Source organism: Artibeus jamaicensis, unplaced genomic scaffold, assembly GCF_021234435.1.
Source record: "Artibeus jamaicensis isolate MK-2021 breed Jamaican fruit bat unplaced genomic scaffold, CSHL_Jam_final scaffold_1019, whole genome shotgun sequence".
In the NCBI taxonomy this organism is placed as follows: Eukaryota; Metazoa; Chordata; class Mammalia; order Chiroptera; family Phyllostomidae; genus Artibeus; species Artibeus jamaicensis.
The window spans coordinates 15,803,358-15,819,775 of record NW_026522025.1 but is presented as its reverse complement, the minus strand read 5'-3'; the positions used below and the strand labels follow the sequence as shown (position 1 = coordinate 15,819,775).

Sequence of the window (16,418 nt, the reverse complement as noted above, 5' to 3'; positions counted from 1 at the left end):
TCTGCACGTATCACCCAGCCAGCCCCAGCTTCATGTCAAAACAAAAGTAGGTGGCATTGAAAACAATAATAAATAAATAAGGAAGGAAGTAAATAAATAGTGTGAATTGTATATGGACTGTTTCAGGTAGAATTTAACAACATATCTTTACACCAAATTTCCTGTCAACTATGAGAATGCTTGGTCTTTTAGACTTAGCTGTAGGGTGTTACTAGCACACTATTTAACTAGTATTCTATAAAGTGAGTACACTTGTTTGTTGGGTCATTTTGTCTGACCAAACACACCACATGTTTTTTTTTTGTCCCTGTTAGCCAAAGAGCTGACTAATTAGTGTGATTGCTAGAAATGTTTCTTCCCAAGGAAATGAAAGATACCATTTGTCCACTGAAGTGTTATTAACTCCTGAATCTATTTGAAGAGGTAGAATCCCTTTGAATCTGTTTGAAGTAAGGGCTTTGGTCAAAAAAAAAAAGGTAGGTGAAAATAACTATCATGTTGAAATAATCCGAGGAAATAAAAGCATGCAGTTAAAAAGAAAATGCAAATTTTTATGGCGTATCATTGCTTTTGCATCAGCTATCCAGGGGCAGTTTAAAGAGAAACAATAATGATGGTGATCAAATAGCAGAGTGTTACGGAAGAACCACAGAAACAGCACTGAGGTCTCAAAGTTCTTTGCTGCCTTTGTGTAGTATTGTTTTTTTAAAGATTTTATTTACTTATCTTTTAGAGGGGAAGGGAAAGGAGAGAGGGAGAGAAATATCAGTGTATGGTTGCCTCTTGTGTGTTCCCTGCTGGGAACTGGCCTGCAACCCAGGCATGTGCCTTGACTGGGAATCGAACTGCAATCATCTGGTTTGTGGGCCTGAGCTCAATCCACTGAGCTGCTATACCAGCCAGGGCTGTGTAGTATTGTTTTCTTTCTCATTAGAAGCAGATTTGAATTAATAGATTGGGTCATTATCTATTATTCATTCATTTTTAAAAACATTCATTGAGCACTATGTACCAGGCACTATTCTAAGCATTAAAGATTTATGGGAACAAAAGGAGATAAAATTCCTGTGCTCCTGGGTCTTATCTTATAGCAACAATGAACATGATGTGTGTATGAAATAAATGGCAGAGGAGCAGAGTAGGAAGTTTGGGTGTGAGGTTTGCAACTTTAGATAGAGTGACCAGGAAAGGCTTAAAGGTAATGTACTGCTGGGCAATGCAGCAGTCTCAAAAAAATGCATCCAAAAAAAAAAATCCTAGAGGTGCTTACTACATGGCCAGTGGGATAGAGATAAATCGGATATGGCTTCATAGGTTACTGTAGTGACTTGAACTGCTATTATTTGTGGGATGGAAGCCATTGGCAGGTTTTGGATAAGTGTTGTTTTAGCAGGATCATCTAGTTCCATCTGGTGTCTCTATGAAAGATGGACCTTAGGAGACTTTTGCAATAACCTAGGCCGGAGATGATGTGGTTTGAACTAGGGTGGTTGAGTTGAGGCAGTAAAAAGTAATTTAGTTTCTAGACATATTTCGAAGATAAGGTGGATTGGGTTTCCTAATAGTGTAGATATGACAAGTCATAGCATTAAAGGTTAAGGATAACATCTAGATTTGCAAGCAACGGGGAAAACAGCAATACTATTGACTGAGATAGAGATATTTGTGAGTGGAGAGGCTTGAGAGATGATCTCATATAGGTTCTTATAGGTATGAAGATGTGCAAATGGATATGTCAGAAGGCGAGTTGAATGTATGAGTCTGGATTTGATGGTAAAGGTCGGGATGATCTGTTTCATGACACACAGATAGTGCTTAAAGCCCCGAGAATGGATGAGATCACTGAGAAACTAAGGCCTGGTCTATGGGGCCGCCAATGTTCATGTGACAGAGAGGCTAGGAGAAACCAGAAGAGGAGGCTGAGAATGAGTGCTCAGAGAAAGAAGTCATGGGCTTGTAGTGTTCTCGGAGTGAAGTGCAAAAAGTATTTCAGGAAGGAGAGAGTAGTCAACTCAGTCAAATCGTCTTTAGTAAGGTACACCAAATTCAGTATCCTGTCCAAGAAAATAGGACAAAGAGAGAGAATATCAGACTCCAGTGATTGTTCAAGGTCACACACTTAGCATGTGGTAGATTCAAAATTCAAGCCCCTGATTGTTTCTTATTTCAGGCTCTTTAATGGAAAATAAAAGAAGAAAGGTTAGCCCACCTATTGCACCATTATTTATATTTGTAATTTTACATACTTTTCTGTAAATTTTTTTTGCTAAATGAGGATTTCCATTGCTTAGTAAAACAAACAAGCAAAATGGAAAAATAAGAGTTTTAAAGAGTGCTTTTAGAAATCATTTCATTAAAGTCATGAGGATAGATTGACTCTATCATCTATTATATTTCTAAAACATTTTTTTTTGCATTATAATTGCTTTTCTGCATTACTCTGGGCTTTAGCAAGCTCCTTCCCATCTCTCACAGGGTTCTTAATATGCTGCCTCTATTCAATTAAGTGAAATCTCCAAAGTAGTACATTAAATGGAATGCATAATAATACTAATAAAAGGAAAAATGAACTTGCAAATATTAGGCAGCTGGCTGCTGCTTAAGGTCCTAATCTCCTCATTTAAAAAGTGTGAATTTCAATTTCACCAGCTAAGAAAATAAATCACCTACATTGACTCCCAAAGTAAAACAAGTACTGAATTTTGTTTAAATCCAGGTAGGAAGAGGTTTGGAATAAGTATCACATCAGCCAGTCTCCAATGAGTATATATTTTTTGTGTTTACTGTGAAATTCTGAACACTAAAACAAAGGAGCAGGGTTATGATAGGAATTTAGGTAGGGCTGGTGCTATTTACTAGGTAAACACGAGCAGTCCTGTGCTATCTAAAAGTACATGCTCTGGGGTCATCTAGTTCTGCTTCTTTATGTTCTCTTTGCTACCCAAGTCTCCTGCCATTTCCTGCCTCTCCCCTCATGTACCTCATATCCCCCTTCTTGCTTTATACATTTAGGCATTTATCCCTCCCGCTACATTGACTTAATGGTGTGAAGGTGTATATAAGAGCAATTATTAGAGGTGTAGGTATAATAATGAGAAATTGGAAACAACCAAAAAATCCAGAATAGGTCAATATAATAAGTTTTTTCTATAGAATACCGTGCAACTGTTCAAAGAATAAGATAAAGCTATGTATAACAACATGTGAAGATTTCAATACATATTTTAAGGTGAAAATAGAAAGCTACAGAGCAATACCACATTTTAAACATTAAAAAAACTTGAAAGAAAAACTCTGATTTATTGAGAATTATTATTATGATGGGAATGGGACATGGGAAGCTGGGGTGGGCAGGAAAACGGTCAGTTCTCACTCCATTTATATAGGTATCACTTTGACTTTTTTAAACACTTTTTTAAAATGAATTACTGTGTAGCTTAAAAGTACTATTTAAATGTTTACTGTTATATTTTATTCTTTCTCTCGCACTCACTTCTAATAAAATTCTTAAGCAGGATGTACACAGAAAGAAAACAGTCAGGTTTATGAACTTCCGTATCTCACTCTTGGGTTCCAGCGTCTGACTGTTCATGGTTTCCTTCCTGTGCTCTGACAGTCACTGCTTTTAGGCATGCCTGTGAGGTTAGAAACAGCATTTTGTTTCGCTTGAATTTTTGAACCAAGGATCTCAGGGAAGTACTGCTTCTCCAACATTTGCTTAGTTTAGTTTTTTTTGTTGTTGTTGTTCCTCAAAAACCTAGGCCAGAATGTTTTTACTATCCCAAACAAAAACAAACCATTTTAGAATAAATTCTTAATTTATTGCTAAACTCTAATTAGAAAAACTAGATAATAAGTTGTGTTCCTGAACATAAACTTAAAGGAGATGCATCTTCAGAAAGCTGATGGAAATTCTGGATAAACAGATGCAGAGTAGGTTGAAAAGTGAAATTAGCAAAATGACTAGGAGAGTCCTAACATGAAACATTAATTGGAATTTAATGGTGTAATCTTAGCAGTGGGAAAGAGACGTAATAACATTCTATCAAACCTTTGTTATAGTTCTGTATGAAATTGCCTTAAGTGCGGCATCCAAGAAAGTAATACACGATCCACTCCATGAATCAGAATCCAATTATTTTATATTGGTTTCATGCTTTTACCCGAGAGAGCTCCATAAATTGTTTTTAATCACTTGTTTTATTTTAAATCAATTGTGTTTGCCAAGCGGATAACATTGCCCATTAAAACATCACCTCTTATAATTGGTATTATTACTTTATACAGAGATAAACCACAGCACAATTCAGCAATCTTTGCTGTTATAAAATCTAACAATGTTCACAACACACTATTTTATACTCATTGATCACAAAAAGAACATAAACTTGAACTAAACCCAGACATTTATGATAAAGCAATTGGAAAGAAACAAGTTAATTATTGCATGTAGTACTGCTTCTATTAGCAACCTCTAAGAAAAAGTCCTTGTTATAAAGTCATTAAGGGTGTAGGAAGGTTTGAGGGAGTTGTGGTTCTGTTAGCCTAGGTTGGCAGGCTGTGGCTGAGATGGAAACACTGGTTCAGTCCTGAGGTCCTGGCTTCTCAAGGCTGGGCTGGGATCCAGATCACCCAGGTGTGGAAGAGAGAACCACACCCTGCAGCCTTCGATTTTCACTCTGTATGTGTAGGCTGTTTCAGACATGACCTTCAATCTCTGTCCTAATGGGAGACTTGCTTTCACCTGTTTTACATTTTGGGCTTCTGTAACATATTTCATTTTAGTTGCTAAAATTTGTTTATGAAAACTCTGCCCTATGTCATGGTCATGTGCTGCCTTTATATCAAAGAGAGGATGGCTGAAAATATAAGAAAAGAAGTTGAAAACACTCTCTTATTGTACTAGCAGGGCCAAACAGCAACCCCTGGTACCTGAGAGCCACATGCTAAAACTCATAAGCCTTCTTACACCATCAAATATTACTTATTTGTAAAAAAATTCCAAATTTAAAAAGGATAAACACAGACATACACCCCAAAACTGTACTTCAACTGTGCCTCCTCCACTGCTTCTATGTAAAATAAAGGGGAGAGGGTATTGGGAGATAAGGGGAAAGGAAGATACTAAAACAAGAGAAAATTGGATGTTTTAGAATTATCCAGAATTATGACATTCCATCTGGCTTCAGCATTACTGAGAATTAATCTGCCTTTCTTTCTTTGTGTTTCTCTTCTCCTCTTCCCTCTCAATGGTATCGTGGAAAGCTTTTCCTTCTCCTTCACCCACACCAAGAAGCACAACATATTCATTTAAAAAGCAGCAACTTACAAAGATTGTGAGACTCAAGTTAATAATAAGCCCAAGGGTGAGATGAAAAGATACACACTTGTCCCCCAAATCTATGGAAAATTCTGGCTGAGGTAAAGAAAGGTGGCAGGGAGTGTGGTTGGGGCAACATGAACATGAGGAAAAGAGTAGAGATATTAGCCACTGGAGAATTTTTCTACAGAAGCAACTTATCAGTGGCAAGCCCATTCTCCTATACTGGCTCCCTACCTGTGATTCAAATGGCAATGTCAGCGTTCCCTTTTGAAAGAGACTTGCCCTGTGTAGTGACTACCAAATTGCTCTCTATCACATTATCCCATTTTACCTCTCTACACAGCACTTACTATCTGGCACTTTTCTTCTTAATTTTTTCCTTGTTTCTTCTCATGCCCTATCTTCACTTCCTACCCCATTAAAATGTAATCTTCTTGAAAGGCAATGATTTGGAGATCCGAGATGGTAGAGAAGTAAATGGAAACTACACTAACTTCCTCCAAGGACCAATCTGGAATTCCAACTAAATTGTAGTGAAATCTTCCTGAATAACCAACTGAACACTAGCTAGAGAGAAGACTTATAACCACGGACAGACAGAAGAAACCACTTTACCACAGCGTGACTGGTAGAGAGTGTGGAGGAGGCACGAGAGGACTGGCTGGGCTCACATGAATGGCAACTAAAGTTCCAGAGAGAGACTTCAGCAGCCAGTGCATCCCCCCTGAGAAGTTTGGGGTCTAAACCTCAAGTTGGGCTCCCCAGCCTATAGCATCAGAGTTGGAAAGGAACTTAGATAACACCCAGGTATGAAAAGCAGCAGGTTTTTTCTCTACCAGGGAGAGATGGCTAGAGATGCAGAGAGTCTCTTAAAGAGCCAATGCACAAAATTTTGTTTGCAGCCACTTACCCTGAGCTCTGGCAGAGGGAAGGCAGAGTGGACTAAAGACACTTGAGAGTTTGGGGCTGGTGGCTCTGGGGAGAGAACTGAAAGAACAGCCACCAGGGTCCCTGTGCTGAGTCATTCCCCAAACTGCAGGAGCCATCTCCCTCAAGCAGAGCACTCCTCTCCAGGTGGCATTGGCCTCAGGGGAAGCAATCATCCTGCCCACAGGAATTTCTCTGCCCCACCCTATGGAGCTTAAGCCAAGCTGCTGATTACAGCTTGATCAGTTTAACAGCTGATTAGTTTAACAACTAAGGTGGAAATTACAATGAAGCTGCCAAAATGGGAAGACAAAGACCTCAAATGAAAGAACAAGAGAATTCTCCAGAAGAAGGAGATGAAATGTAAGCAAGCAATTTATCTTATAGAGAGTTTAGAGTAATGAGTATAAGGATACTGAACAGCATGAAAAAGACAGAAACCATAAAAAAGAACCAGAAAGAAATAAAGAATGAAATAATTAAGGTAAAGAATATACTGGAAGGAATAAACAATAGGTTAGATAAGCAGAGAATCGAATCAGTGATTTGGAAGACGAGGTAGAAAAAAACCACCCAGGCAGAGCAACAAAAAGAAAAAAATTAAATGAAGAACGCTTAAGGAACATTTTAGACAACATAGAGCATGACAACATCCACATCGTGGGAATACCAGAAGGAGAAGAGAGTTAACAAGGGATCTAGAAACTATGTGACGAAATAATGACCAAAAACTTTCCTAATCTGGTGATGGAAAAAGATTAGGAAGACACACAAGTTCAGGAAGCTCAGAGAGTCCCAAACAAGTTGAACCAAAAGAGACCTACATACACTGAGACACATCATAATAAAAATGACAGGCTTAAAGACAAGGAGAAAATGCTAAAAGTCACAAAAGAGAAGCAGGTAGTTACCTACAAGAGAGCACCAATTAGACTGTCATTTGATTACTCAACAGAGACATTTTAGGCCAGAAGGGAGTGGTATGAAGTGTTCAAGGTGATAAAAAGCAAGGACCTACAACCAAGGGCTACTTAACTCACTAGGGCTATCATTTAAAATCAAAGGAAAAATAAGGAGCTGCCTAGACAAGAAAAAGCTTGTCTAGGGGTTTTGTTAGCACCAAACCAGTACTGCAACAGATGTTAAAGGTCTTGCTTTAAGAAAAAGGGAAATTAAAAAATAGAGCAAAACAGTCTAACAATAAAATGGCACTACATACACATCTATCAATAATCACCTTAAATGTAAATGGCTTAAAGCACCAACCAAAAGAATAAGGTAGCTGAATGGATGAGAAAACCAGACTCATATAAATCCTGCCTCCAAGAGACCCATCTCAGATAGAAAGAAACAAACAGACTAAAAGTATAGTGATGGAAAAAAATATTTCATGCAAATGGAAAGAAAAAAATAAGCTGGGTTAGCAGTACTTGTATCTGAAAAAAATAGACTTTAAAACCAAGGCCATAGTAAGAGATAATGAAAGACACTACATAATGATAAAGGGAACTATCCAACAAGGGGATATAACTCTAGTAAATATTTACACAGCCAACATAGGAGCACCTGAATATGTGAAGCAAATCTTGACAGACATCACAGGAAAAATTGACAGAAATACAGGCATAGCTGAAAATTTTAACATGCCATTGAATTCAATAGATAGATCTTCCAGACAGAAAATCAACAAGGAGACAGAGGCCTTAAATGACACATTAGATCAAATGGATTTAATTGGTATCTTCAGAGCATTTCACCCCAGAGCAATAGAATATATACGTACTTTTCAAGTGCACATATTAAGACACAAAACAAGTCTCAATAAATTTAGGAGGATTGAAATCATATCAAGCATCTTCTCAGACCGCGATGCTATGAAACTAGAAATCACAAGAACACTGAAAAATACACAGACTTGGAAGCTGAACAACACATTATTAAACAATAAATGGGTCAACAAAGAGATTAAAGAAGCAATCAAAAAACACCTTGAAACAAATGAAAATGATGGCACAAAAATCCAAAATCTGTGGGATCCTCGAAAAACAATCCTAAGATGAAATTCATAGCATTATAGGCTTATCTCAGGACAAGAAAACGCTCAAGTAAATACTCTAACTTTACACTTAAAGGAACTTAAAAAAGAACAACAAACAAAGCCCAAAGTGAGTAGAAGGAAGAAAATAATAAAGATCACAGCAGAAATAAATGAAATAGAGTCTTAAAAAAAACACAAAACATTAATGAATCCAAGAGTTTGTTCTTTGAAAAGGTAAACAAGATTGACAAACTTTAACCAGACTCAACAAGGAAAAAAAAAGAACCCAAATAGATAAGATCAGAAAGAGAAGAAATAACAACTGATGACAAAGAAATACAAAGGATTGTAAGAAAATATTATGAATGACTATATGCCAACAAACTGGACAGCCCTGACAAGATGGATACATTCCTAGAAACATACAATATTCCAAAACTAAATAAGGAAGAAACAATGAATATGAATAGACAGATTACACCTAGTGAAATTGAAGCTGTAATTTAAAAAACTCCCAACAGACAAAAGCCCTGGACTGGATGGCCTCACAAGTGAATTTTACCAAACATTCTGAGAGAAACTAACACCTCTCTTTCTCAAACTATTTCATTAAATTCAAGAGGAGGGAAGGCTCCCAAACTTATTTTATGAGGCTAGCAGTATCCTAATTCCAAAGCCAGATAAAGACACAACAACAACAACAACAAAAAAAGAAAATTAAAGGCCTATATTCCTGCTGAACATAAATGCTAAAACCCTCAACAATATATTAACAAACTTAATACAGCAATGCATCAAAAAGATCATACACAATAATCAAGTGAGATTTATTCCAGGAATACAAGGTAGGTACAACATTTGCAAATCAATAAATGTGATTCACCACATAAAAAAAGAAAGATAAAAACCACATGATTTTATCCATAGATTCAGAAAAAGTACTTGATAAAATCCAGCACCAATTTACAGCAATTTGCAGATGAAAACTTACAGAAAAATGTGAATAGATAGAACATACCTAAACATAATAAAGGCCATATGTGACAAACCCACTGCCAGCATCCTACTCAATGGGCAAAAACTACAAGTGTTTCCCTTAAGATCAGGAACAAGACTTTTCACCTCTCTTATTCAACATAGTAGTGGGCGTCCTAGCCACAGCAATCAGATAAGAAGAAGAAATAAAAGGCATTCAAATTGGAAAGGAAATAGTAAAACTGTCTTTGTTTGCAGATGACATGATACTGTACATAGAGAACCCCAAAGAGTTCACCAAGAAACTAGAACTGTTAAATGAATTTAGCAAAGTAGCAGGATACAAACTTAATATCCAGATATCAGTTGCATTTTTATATGCCAATAATGAACAAACAGAAAGGGAAATTAAGAAAACAATCCCATTTACAATTACTTCAAAAAGAATAAAATACCAAGGAATAAACCTAACCAAGGATGTAAAAGACTTATATACAGAAAGTTATAAGACACTGAAGAAAGAAATTGAGAAAGATACAAATAAGTGGATGGGAAGAATTTACATAATAAAAATGTCCATACTACTCAAGGCAATCTATAGATTCAATGCAATTCCTGTCAAGATACCAATGACATATTTCATAGAACTAGAACAAATATTTCAAATATTTATATGGAACCACAAAAGGCCCTGAATAGCGACAGTGATCCTGAGAAAGAAAAACAAAATTGGAGGAATCATGCTACCTAATATCAAACTATACTATAAGGCCAAAGTAATAAAAACAGCCTGGTACTGACCTAAAAACAGACAAACAGATGGATGGAACAGAACAGAGAGCCCAGAAATAACCCCACACCTTTATGATGAATTAATATTTGACAGAGGAAGTGAGCACATACAATGAGCTAAAGATAGTTTATTCAATAAATGGTGTTGGGAAAATTAGACAGATATGCACAGAAAAATGACACTAGACCACCTCCTTATACCACACACAAGATGAAATTAAAAATGGATCAAAGACTTAAACGTAGGACCCCAAATGATAAAAATCCTAGAAGAAAACATAAGCAGCAATCGCAGACACTGATTGTAGCAATTTTTTATCAGGCATATCTCTCTAGGCAAGGAAACAAAAGCAAGTAAAGAAAGGGGACTATATTAAACTAAAATTTTTTTGCACAGTAAAGGAAATTATCAAGAAAATAAAAAGACAATGCAGAGAATTGGAGAACATATTTGCCAGCATATCTGATAAGGGATTAAAACCCAAAATTTATAAAGAATTTATAAAACTCAACACCAGAAAACAACACAATTAAAAAATGGGCAAAGGACCTGAACAGACACTTTTTCCAGGAGGACATACAGATGGCCAATAGACATATGAAAAGATGCTCAATATGTCTAATCATCAGGGAAATACAAATTAAAACCACAATGAAATAGTATCTCACAACCGTCAAATGGCTATCATCAATAAATCCAAAAAAACCACAAGTGCTGGAGAGGATGTAGAGAAAGAGGAACCCTTTGCACTGTTGGTGGGAATGCAGACTGGTATAGCCACTGTGGAAAGTGGTATAGAGATATCTCAAAAAATTAAAAATAAATCTGCCTTTTGACCCAGCAGTCCCACTGCTGGGAATATATCTGAAGGAACCAAAATACTAATTTGAAAGAATATAAGCACTCCTGTGTTCATTGCAGTATTATTTACAATCACCATGATATGGAAGCAGCTCAGGTGTCCATCAGTAGATGAGTGGATAAAACAACTATGGGACAATTACATAATAGAATACTACTTGGCTGTAAAAAAGAAGAAAATTTTACCCTTTGCAACAGCATGGATGGATCTAAAGAACATTTTGCTGAGTGAAATAAGCCAGTCAGAGAAAGAAAAATCCCATATGTCTTCACTCATATGTGGAATCTAATGAACAAACTGGACCAACAAAAAAATGGGGACAGACTCATAGATGGAGAGCTGCCACCCACACTCACTCAGACCAGGGATAGAATTGTAACCTAGGTATGGTCCCTGACTGGGAATCAAATGTGCAACTTTTTTTGGTCCAAGGGATGATGCTCCACCAACCAACTGAGCCACCCAACCAGGGCCAATGCTGCAATTGTTTAAGCTTGACAAAAGATTTTATGATGTGGGGCAGATTACAATTATATTGAAATACACTAAGAATATATTCTTCGCATGTTAACAGATGTCATCATGTTGGTAAACATCAAAGATTCATCTCAATCTTTTTTAATTTCTATCTCAAATATTACCTGCCTTTTTGCTTCATTATATACTATTCTCCCTTTGGAGAAGAACAAACCAAAGGCATAGATCGATCTTTTAGAAATCAAGATATTTAATGTTGGTATTTCAGTAGTGATTAAAATATACTTTCAGAATATGTAAAGTACAACTAATACATATATAATTTAGGAAAAATAAAATAGAATCTCATAGCAGGAATATGTTTTTTACATTTTGATGAGTAACTTTCCATTTTTGGAACAAAATGTCTAGTAAATAATATAAAGTAAAATAAAGAGGATTGTCAATGCAAATTTAAAAAAAGAGATGACTTGTGATAAACTACTTACATGCGGAACATTAAACAGTCCTCACAGATGCAGTGACCATATAATTTATCATCCAAATGAGATGCTTCTGAGAGTGAAAGGGTGCACTGATCGTACTTAACACTGGGACAAAAAAATAGGAAAACCAGGATGTGTGGTCATCTTCCTCGTGGGGACACTTAATGACAACAAAACTGCTTTTCGCTTTTTTTTTTATCCTCACCCAAGAATGTCCTTATTGACTTGAGAGAGAAGGGAACAGAAGGACAGAAACATCGACAGGAGAGAGAAACATTGAATGGTTGCCTCTCATACAGGCCCCATCTGAGGACTGTTCTTGTATGCACCCCGACCGGGGATGAGCCCTCGATTTAAATGTGTGATGCAGCCAGGAATCAAATCTGTGACCTTTGGTTTACAGGTCAACACTTCAACCAAATGAGCCACACTGGCCAGGGCTATCTTTTCTTTATTTTATTTTTATTAAATGTCTCTTTTTTATTTAAAAAAAAAGCCAAAACCAAAACAAAATGGCTTGCTCATGTGCTAAACACATGGTAGGCAACTGGTCCTTCTTTTTTAATTAACTGCTTGATTTGTTATAACAAAATTAAACTATTTAATCTGAATGTAAATTATTATTGACAACTATTAGAAGAGAAAGAGAAACTCAGTGGGTAAGCTATCCTGTTTCAAATTATTCTGATCGTTAAAAAATTTTTCTCATGGATTAAAAAATATTAATCAGAAAAATTAATCAGAATTTCTTAGCTTAATATGTATTTCATATTTTTAAGATCACCCACCTTTCAGCATTGACCTGGTTGGCCGGTAGAGTTTCTCCCTAGTCTCAGCCATTATTAACTGTGACCATCACAAATGCTGTGTCAAGATGATTGATTCTGAGGCCACCTTTGAATAACTATTTTCAGCATTTACTTCACTATCATGTATTTTATATTATTTATCCTTCATACAACAGAGAGATTTGTGCCTTGTACTGAGGGAAAATGAAAAGAGTATAGCTACTTTTTTTTTAATGCAGGAGGTATTCCTAATATTCCTGCTGCTCTTGTGACCATGAAGTATATGTTTTACCTTTGGATCTTAATTTTCTAATTTTAAAAAAAAGAGCAGAACTAAATTTAGGTAGAGGGGAAAACTCAGCTTCAGATTGCAAGGCAGCTTTCTCACATTGATTTTGACTACACTTTTCCAAGAATTAAATCCCATTGAAGTGGCTTTCCAAAATATTTTGTGGAAAATAAGAATTGATAGATGGCAACTCCTCATTCATGATCCCCAAACAGGAGACGAATTCATCAGGGAGCAGCGTCTGTTCTGGGATAGTCTCACTGGGTGAAGCATTTTCCAAAAGCATGGTGGTTTCCCCCTCTATCGAGTTTTGCATGTCAGAAGCACTGCATTCTCCTCGATTTAAAATGAGGCTTAATTTTTCGAGAAATAGTGTATTGTGTAGCGAATTCATACTTGAGACAGAAAGAGCAAAATTAGGATATTTTTGAAACCGAGCATTTTTCCCCAGGTCTGAGGAATCAGCAGTTGTTAGTTTGGGAGCTGAGGAAGGTGTTTCATCATTATTGCTGAGATGGTTTTCCTCAGTGAGAAAGTGTGAAGTCTGGGGTTTATATCCAGTGTTGAGATCAGGAATATACACAACTGTATTGGTGAGCAGTGATTCTGGCAAGCAGTCCCTCATCTCCAGGAGTCCTGTCTTCTTTTCCTTCTTGCAGTCCATGGGCTTGTGTTCTTCTGGGAGAAAGATTTCTATCTCTGTAATCACTGGATCGACATACAGAACCTCTTCGCTGGAATTATTATTCATAAATTCACTCTTTTCCTGGAAAGAAAAAATATTGTTTTAGTTTACAAAAAAACATTAAATGTCAGCTGCATAACTGAATAAGGACTGGAATTCTAATTTCCCATAACTTTCCTTTCTCTCTTCTTTTTCTCATATTGTTTATCTTCTCATATGATTTCCTCCTTTGTTTTCCTGCTCAGGTTCAAATCTTTATTAAATTCTCCCATGAGGAGACTAAAGGAAATAAATAATACAAATAATGTATGTCTCAAGCATATCTCTTGAATTAAAAAATTTTAAACAGAAAGAAGCATTTTACATATTAACTTGCATATTATTTCAGGGCCTTTTGAAATTTGGATTTTGAAATATGTTGGACTACTTGTTGATATTATGGAGACTTACTATAAGAAAATGTGTGGTTGTGTAAATGGAAAAGAAAAGGGGAGGGGGAGAATCCTATTTTGCTTCCATTTGAGACTAAGGTTGTATGAAGTGGCTTGAGTTGAGGTTCTGAAGGTTGTTCCCAGTTCAGACATGTCTGTGATGGTCAGGAGGTTGGATGAAGAAGATTTTCATTTGTATAAAAGCCTGATGATTATTCTGGGTAAGAAAAGGTATCAAGGCTTTCCAGGTGATGGCTGGCTCCCACCCAACACAATCATAAAATTACAGCTGTCTGCTGTGGACTGAATGTGTCTCTTCAGAATTCATATGTCAAGTCCTAACCCCCAATATAATGGTATTAGGAAGTGGGGTGTTTGGAGATGGAGTCATCTTTGCATGGAGCCCTCAAAAATGGGCTTGGTTCCTGGGCAGGCAAAGCATGATTCCTCCTTCTGCCATGTGAGGATACGGCAAGAAGGAAGCTGCCTGCAAGAGAGCTCTCACTAGGAACCGAATCTTCTAGCATCTTGATCTTGGACTTCCCAGCCTCCAGGAATGTGAAATACAAATATTTGCTGTTTAAATCACTCAGTCCATGGTATTCTGTTATAGCAGCTTGAGCTAACTAGAACAAAACCTCATTTGAAGGAAACCCTAAGATTAACTTCTAATTTCAAGACTCCAGACTGTGAAGGAAGTTTCGCAAAAAGGAAGACCTTGAATAAAGCAGCATGAACTGGTGTTCAAATTTTCTTCAGGCTCAGCCTCCCTACAGAACTTAGAAGGTTTGGATGGGATGGAGAGACGTGTCTAGTAGCCCCCTCTTCTCCACAGGGACTATGTTCCAACCCCCTCCCCCAGTGGATGCCGGAAACCAAGATAGTACCTAATCCTATACAGTCATGTGCCATGGAGTGTTTCAGTCAGTGAAGGAGCACATATATGGTAGTATCATAAGATTATAATAGAACTGAAAACTTCCTATCACCTAGTGATACCATAGCCATCATGATGCCACAGTGCAATGCATTACTGTTTGCGGTGATGCTGGTGTAAACAAACCTACTGCCAGTGCCAGACATGTAAAAGTATGGCATATACAATTATGTACATAACATGAGGGAGGACCCAAAAAATGGAATTATCTTCTGAAGGGCCGGTCCTTTGTAGTACAGGCTTCCCCCTACTAGGTGAATGTTTTAGGAACCCATCTGTAGCAGTGTACCAGCTGGCACTATGAGAGGCTGTATTCGGTTCCAGTGATTTTTTCTGAAGGCTCTTTCAATGAGTTTGCCCATTTCATGATGGGTGATTTACAAGCTCACTTGTCCACACTGTGTTGAGTGTTGAGCAGTTTTGACTAAAAACAACATGACACCTGTGCCCCACCCTCCCTATTCACCCAGTCTTCCTCCTAGCAATCTTTGTTTTTTGCTTTTGTGCTTTCCCAGGTGAAAAAATACTCAAAGGGAAACTTTTGGCAATACGGAAGAGGTGAAACAAAAAATGGCAGAAGCACTAAAAGGCATCAAAATCAATGAATTTTTTAGAGGGTCTCCATTCACTTCTCAACTAAGCCTCTGGACAAGGACTTGTTCCTTGTCACATTCCATGGATTCATTTCACTCTTTATGGTATAGACCCTCTACAAATTCCTCACCACTGCGAATCCTTGTTTCTCAACATTTTGTCCATACCTCAGCATGCTCATTTCTCTGGCCCTCCTAAATCTGCCTCTTTCTAAGGATCACGTCTATTCTAATCAAAAACCCCTCACTGGCTTCTCATTGTCTTCAGCAGTAGTTTGCAACTCCTTATCAGTGTTCTCAATGTTGTCTTTGTGTGGAATCACTTGGGAAGCCTTGGAAAATGCTGCTGTCTGGGTCTCCCCAGGCCCACCCCCCCCCCCCCCCCCCAAGATCCTGGAATGGGCCTGGGCATCAGGATTCTAATATGCAACAATATTATGTCTAGAGATTTTTCTGAAGTTGGGGAAGGAGTTGACTAAAGGGCTTGCTAAAGCTCCAAACAGGGGTCCTAGACTAAAAATACAGATTTTTCTTAATTTGAGAAGTGTCAGTTAACAGAATGAAGTTCCATAGCATTAAGACCTTTTGTGATCTCTTCCCACTCACTATTCCAGCATTTTTCCAGCTACTCTTCATATAAAGCTCTTCGATAAAGCAATACCCAACATGAGCTTCTCACCTCTTTGCTTTTGCTCATGTTGTCCTTCCTGTTTTGAACGTTCCCTGTTTCTTCAACTTCTATTCATCTTTCAATGTTTCCTCTACATTCCCATCATGTTTGGTCCCATTTCTGTCACTGCACTTACATCACTGCA

At 37.3% G+C, this 16,418-nt stretch overlaps 2 protein-coding genes across 2 annotated transcripts in view; one reads left to right on the top strand and one right to left on the bottom strand.

Moving 5' to 3' along the window:
• Window positions 1-16,418, top strand: part of CUNH1orf141 (chromosome unknown C1orf141 homolog) — a 200,771-nt gene that overhangs the window by 25,634 nt on the left and 158,719 nt on the right. The gene's annotated exons all lie outside the window — the stretch shown is intronic.
• IL23R (interleukin 23 receptor) overlaps window positions 13,019-16,418 on the bottom strand; it is a 64,011-nt gene continuing 60,611 nt past the window's right edge. The window contains exon 11 of the mRNA XM_053655491.1: window positions 13,019-13,723. Within this exon, the coding sequence (XP_053511466.1) occupies window positions 13,085-13,723 (639 nt within the window). The 3' untranslated portion in view covers window positions 13,019-13,084. The remainder of the gene's footprint in view (window positions 13,724-16,418) is intronic.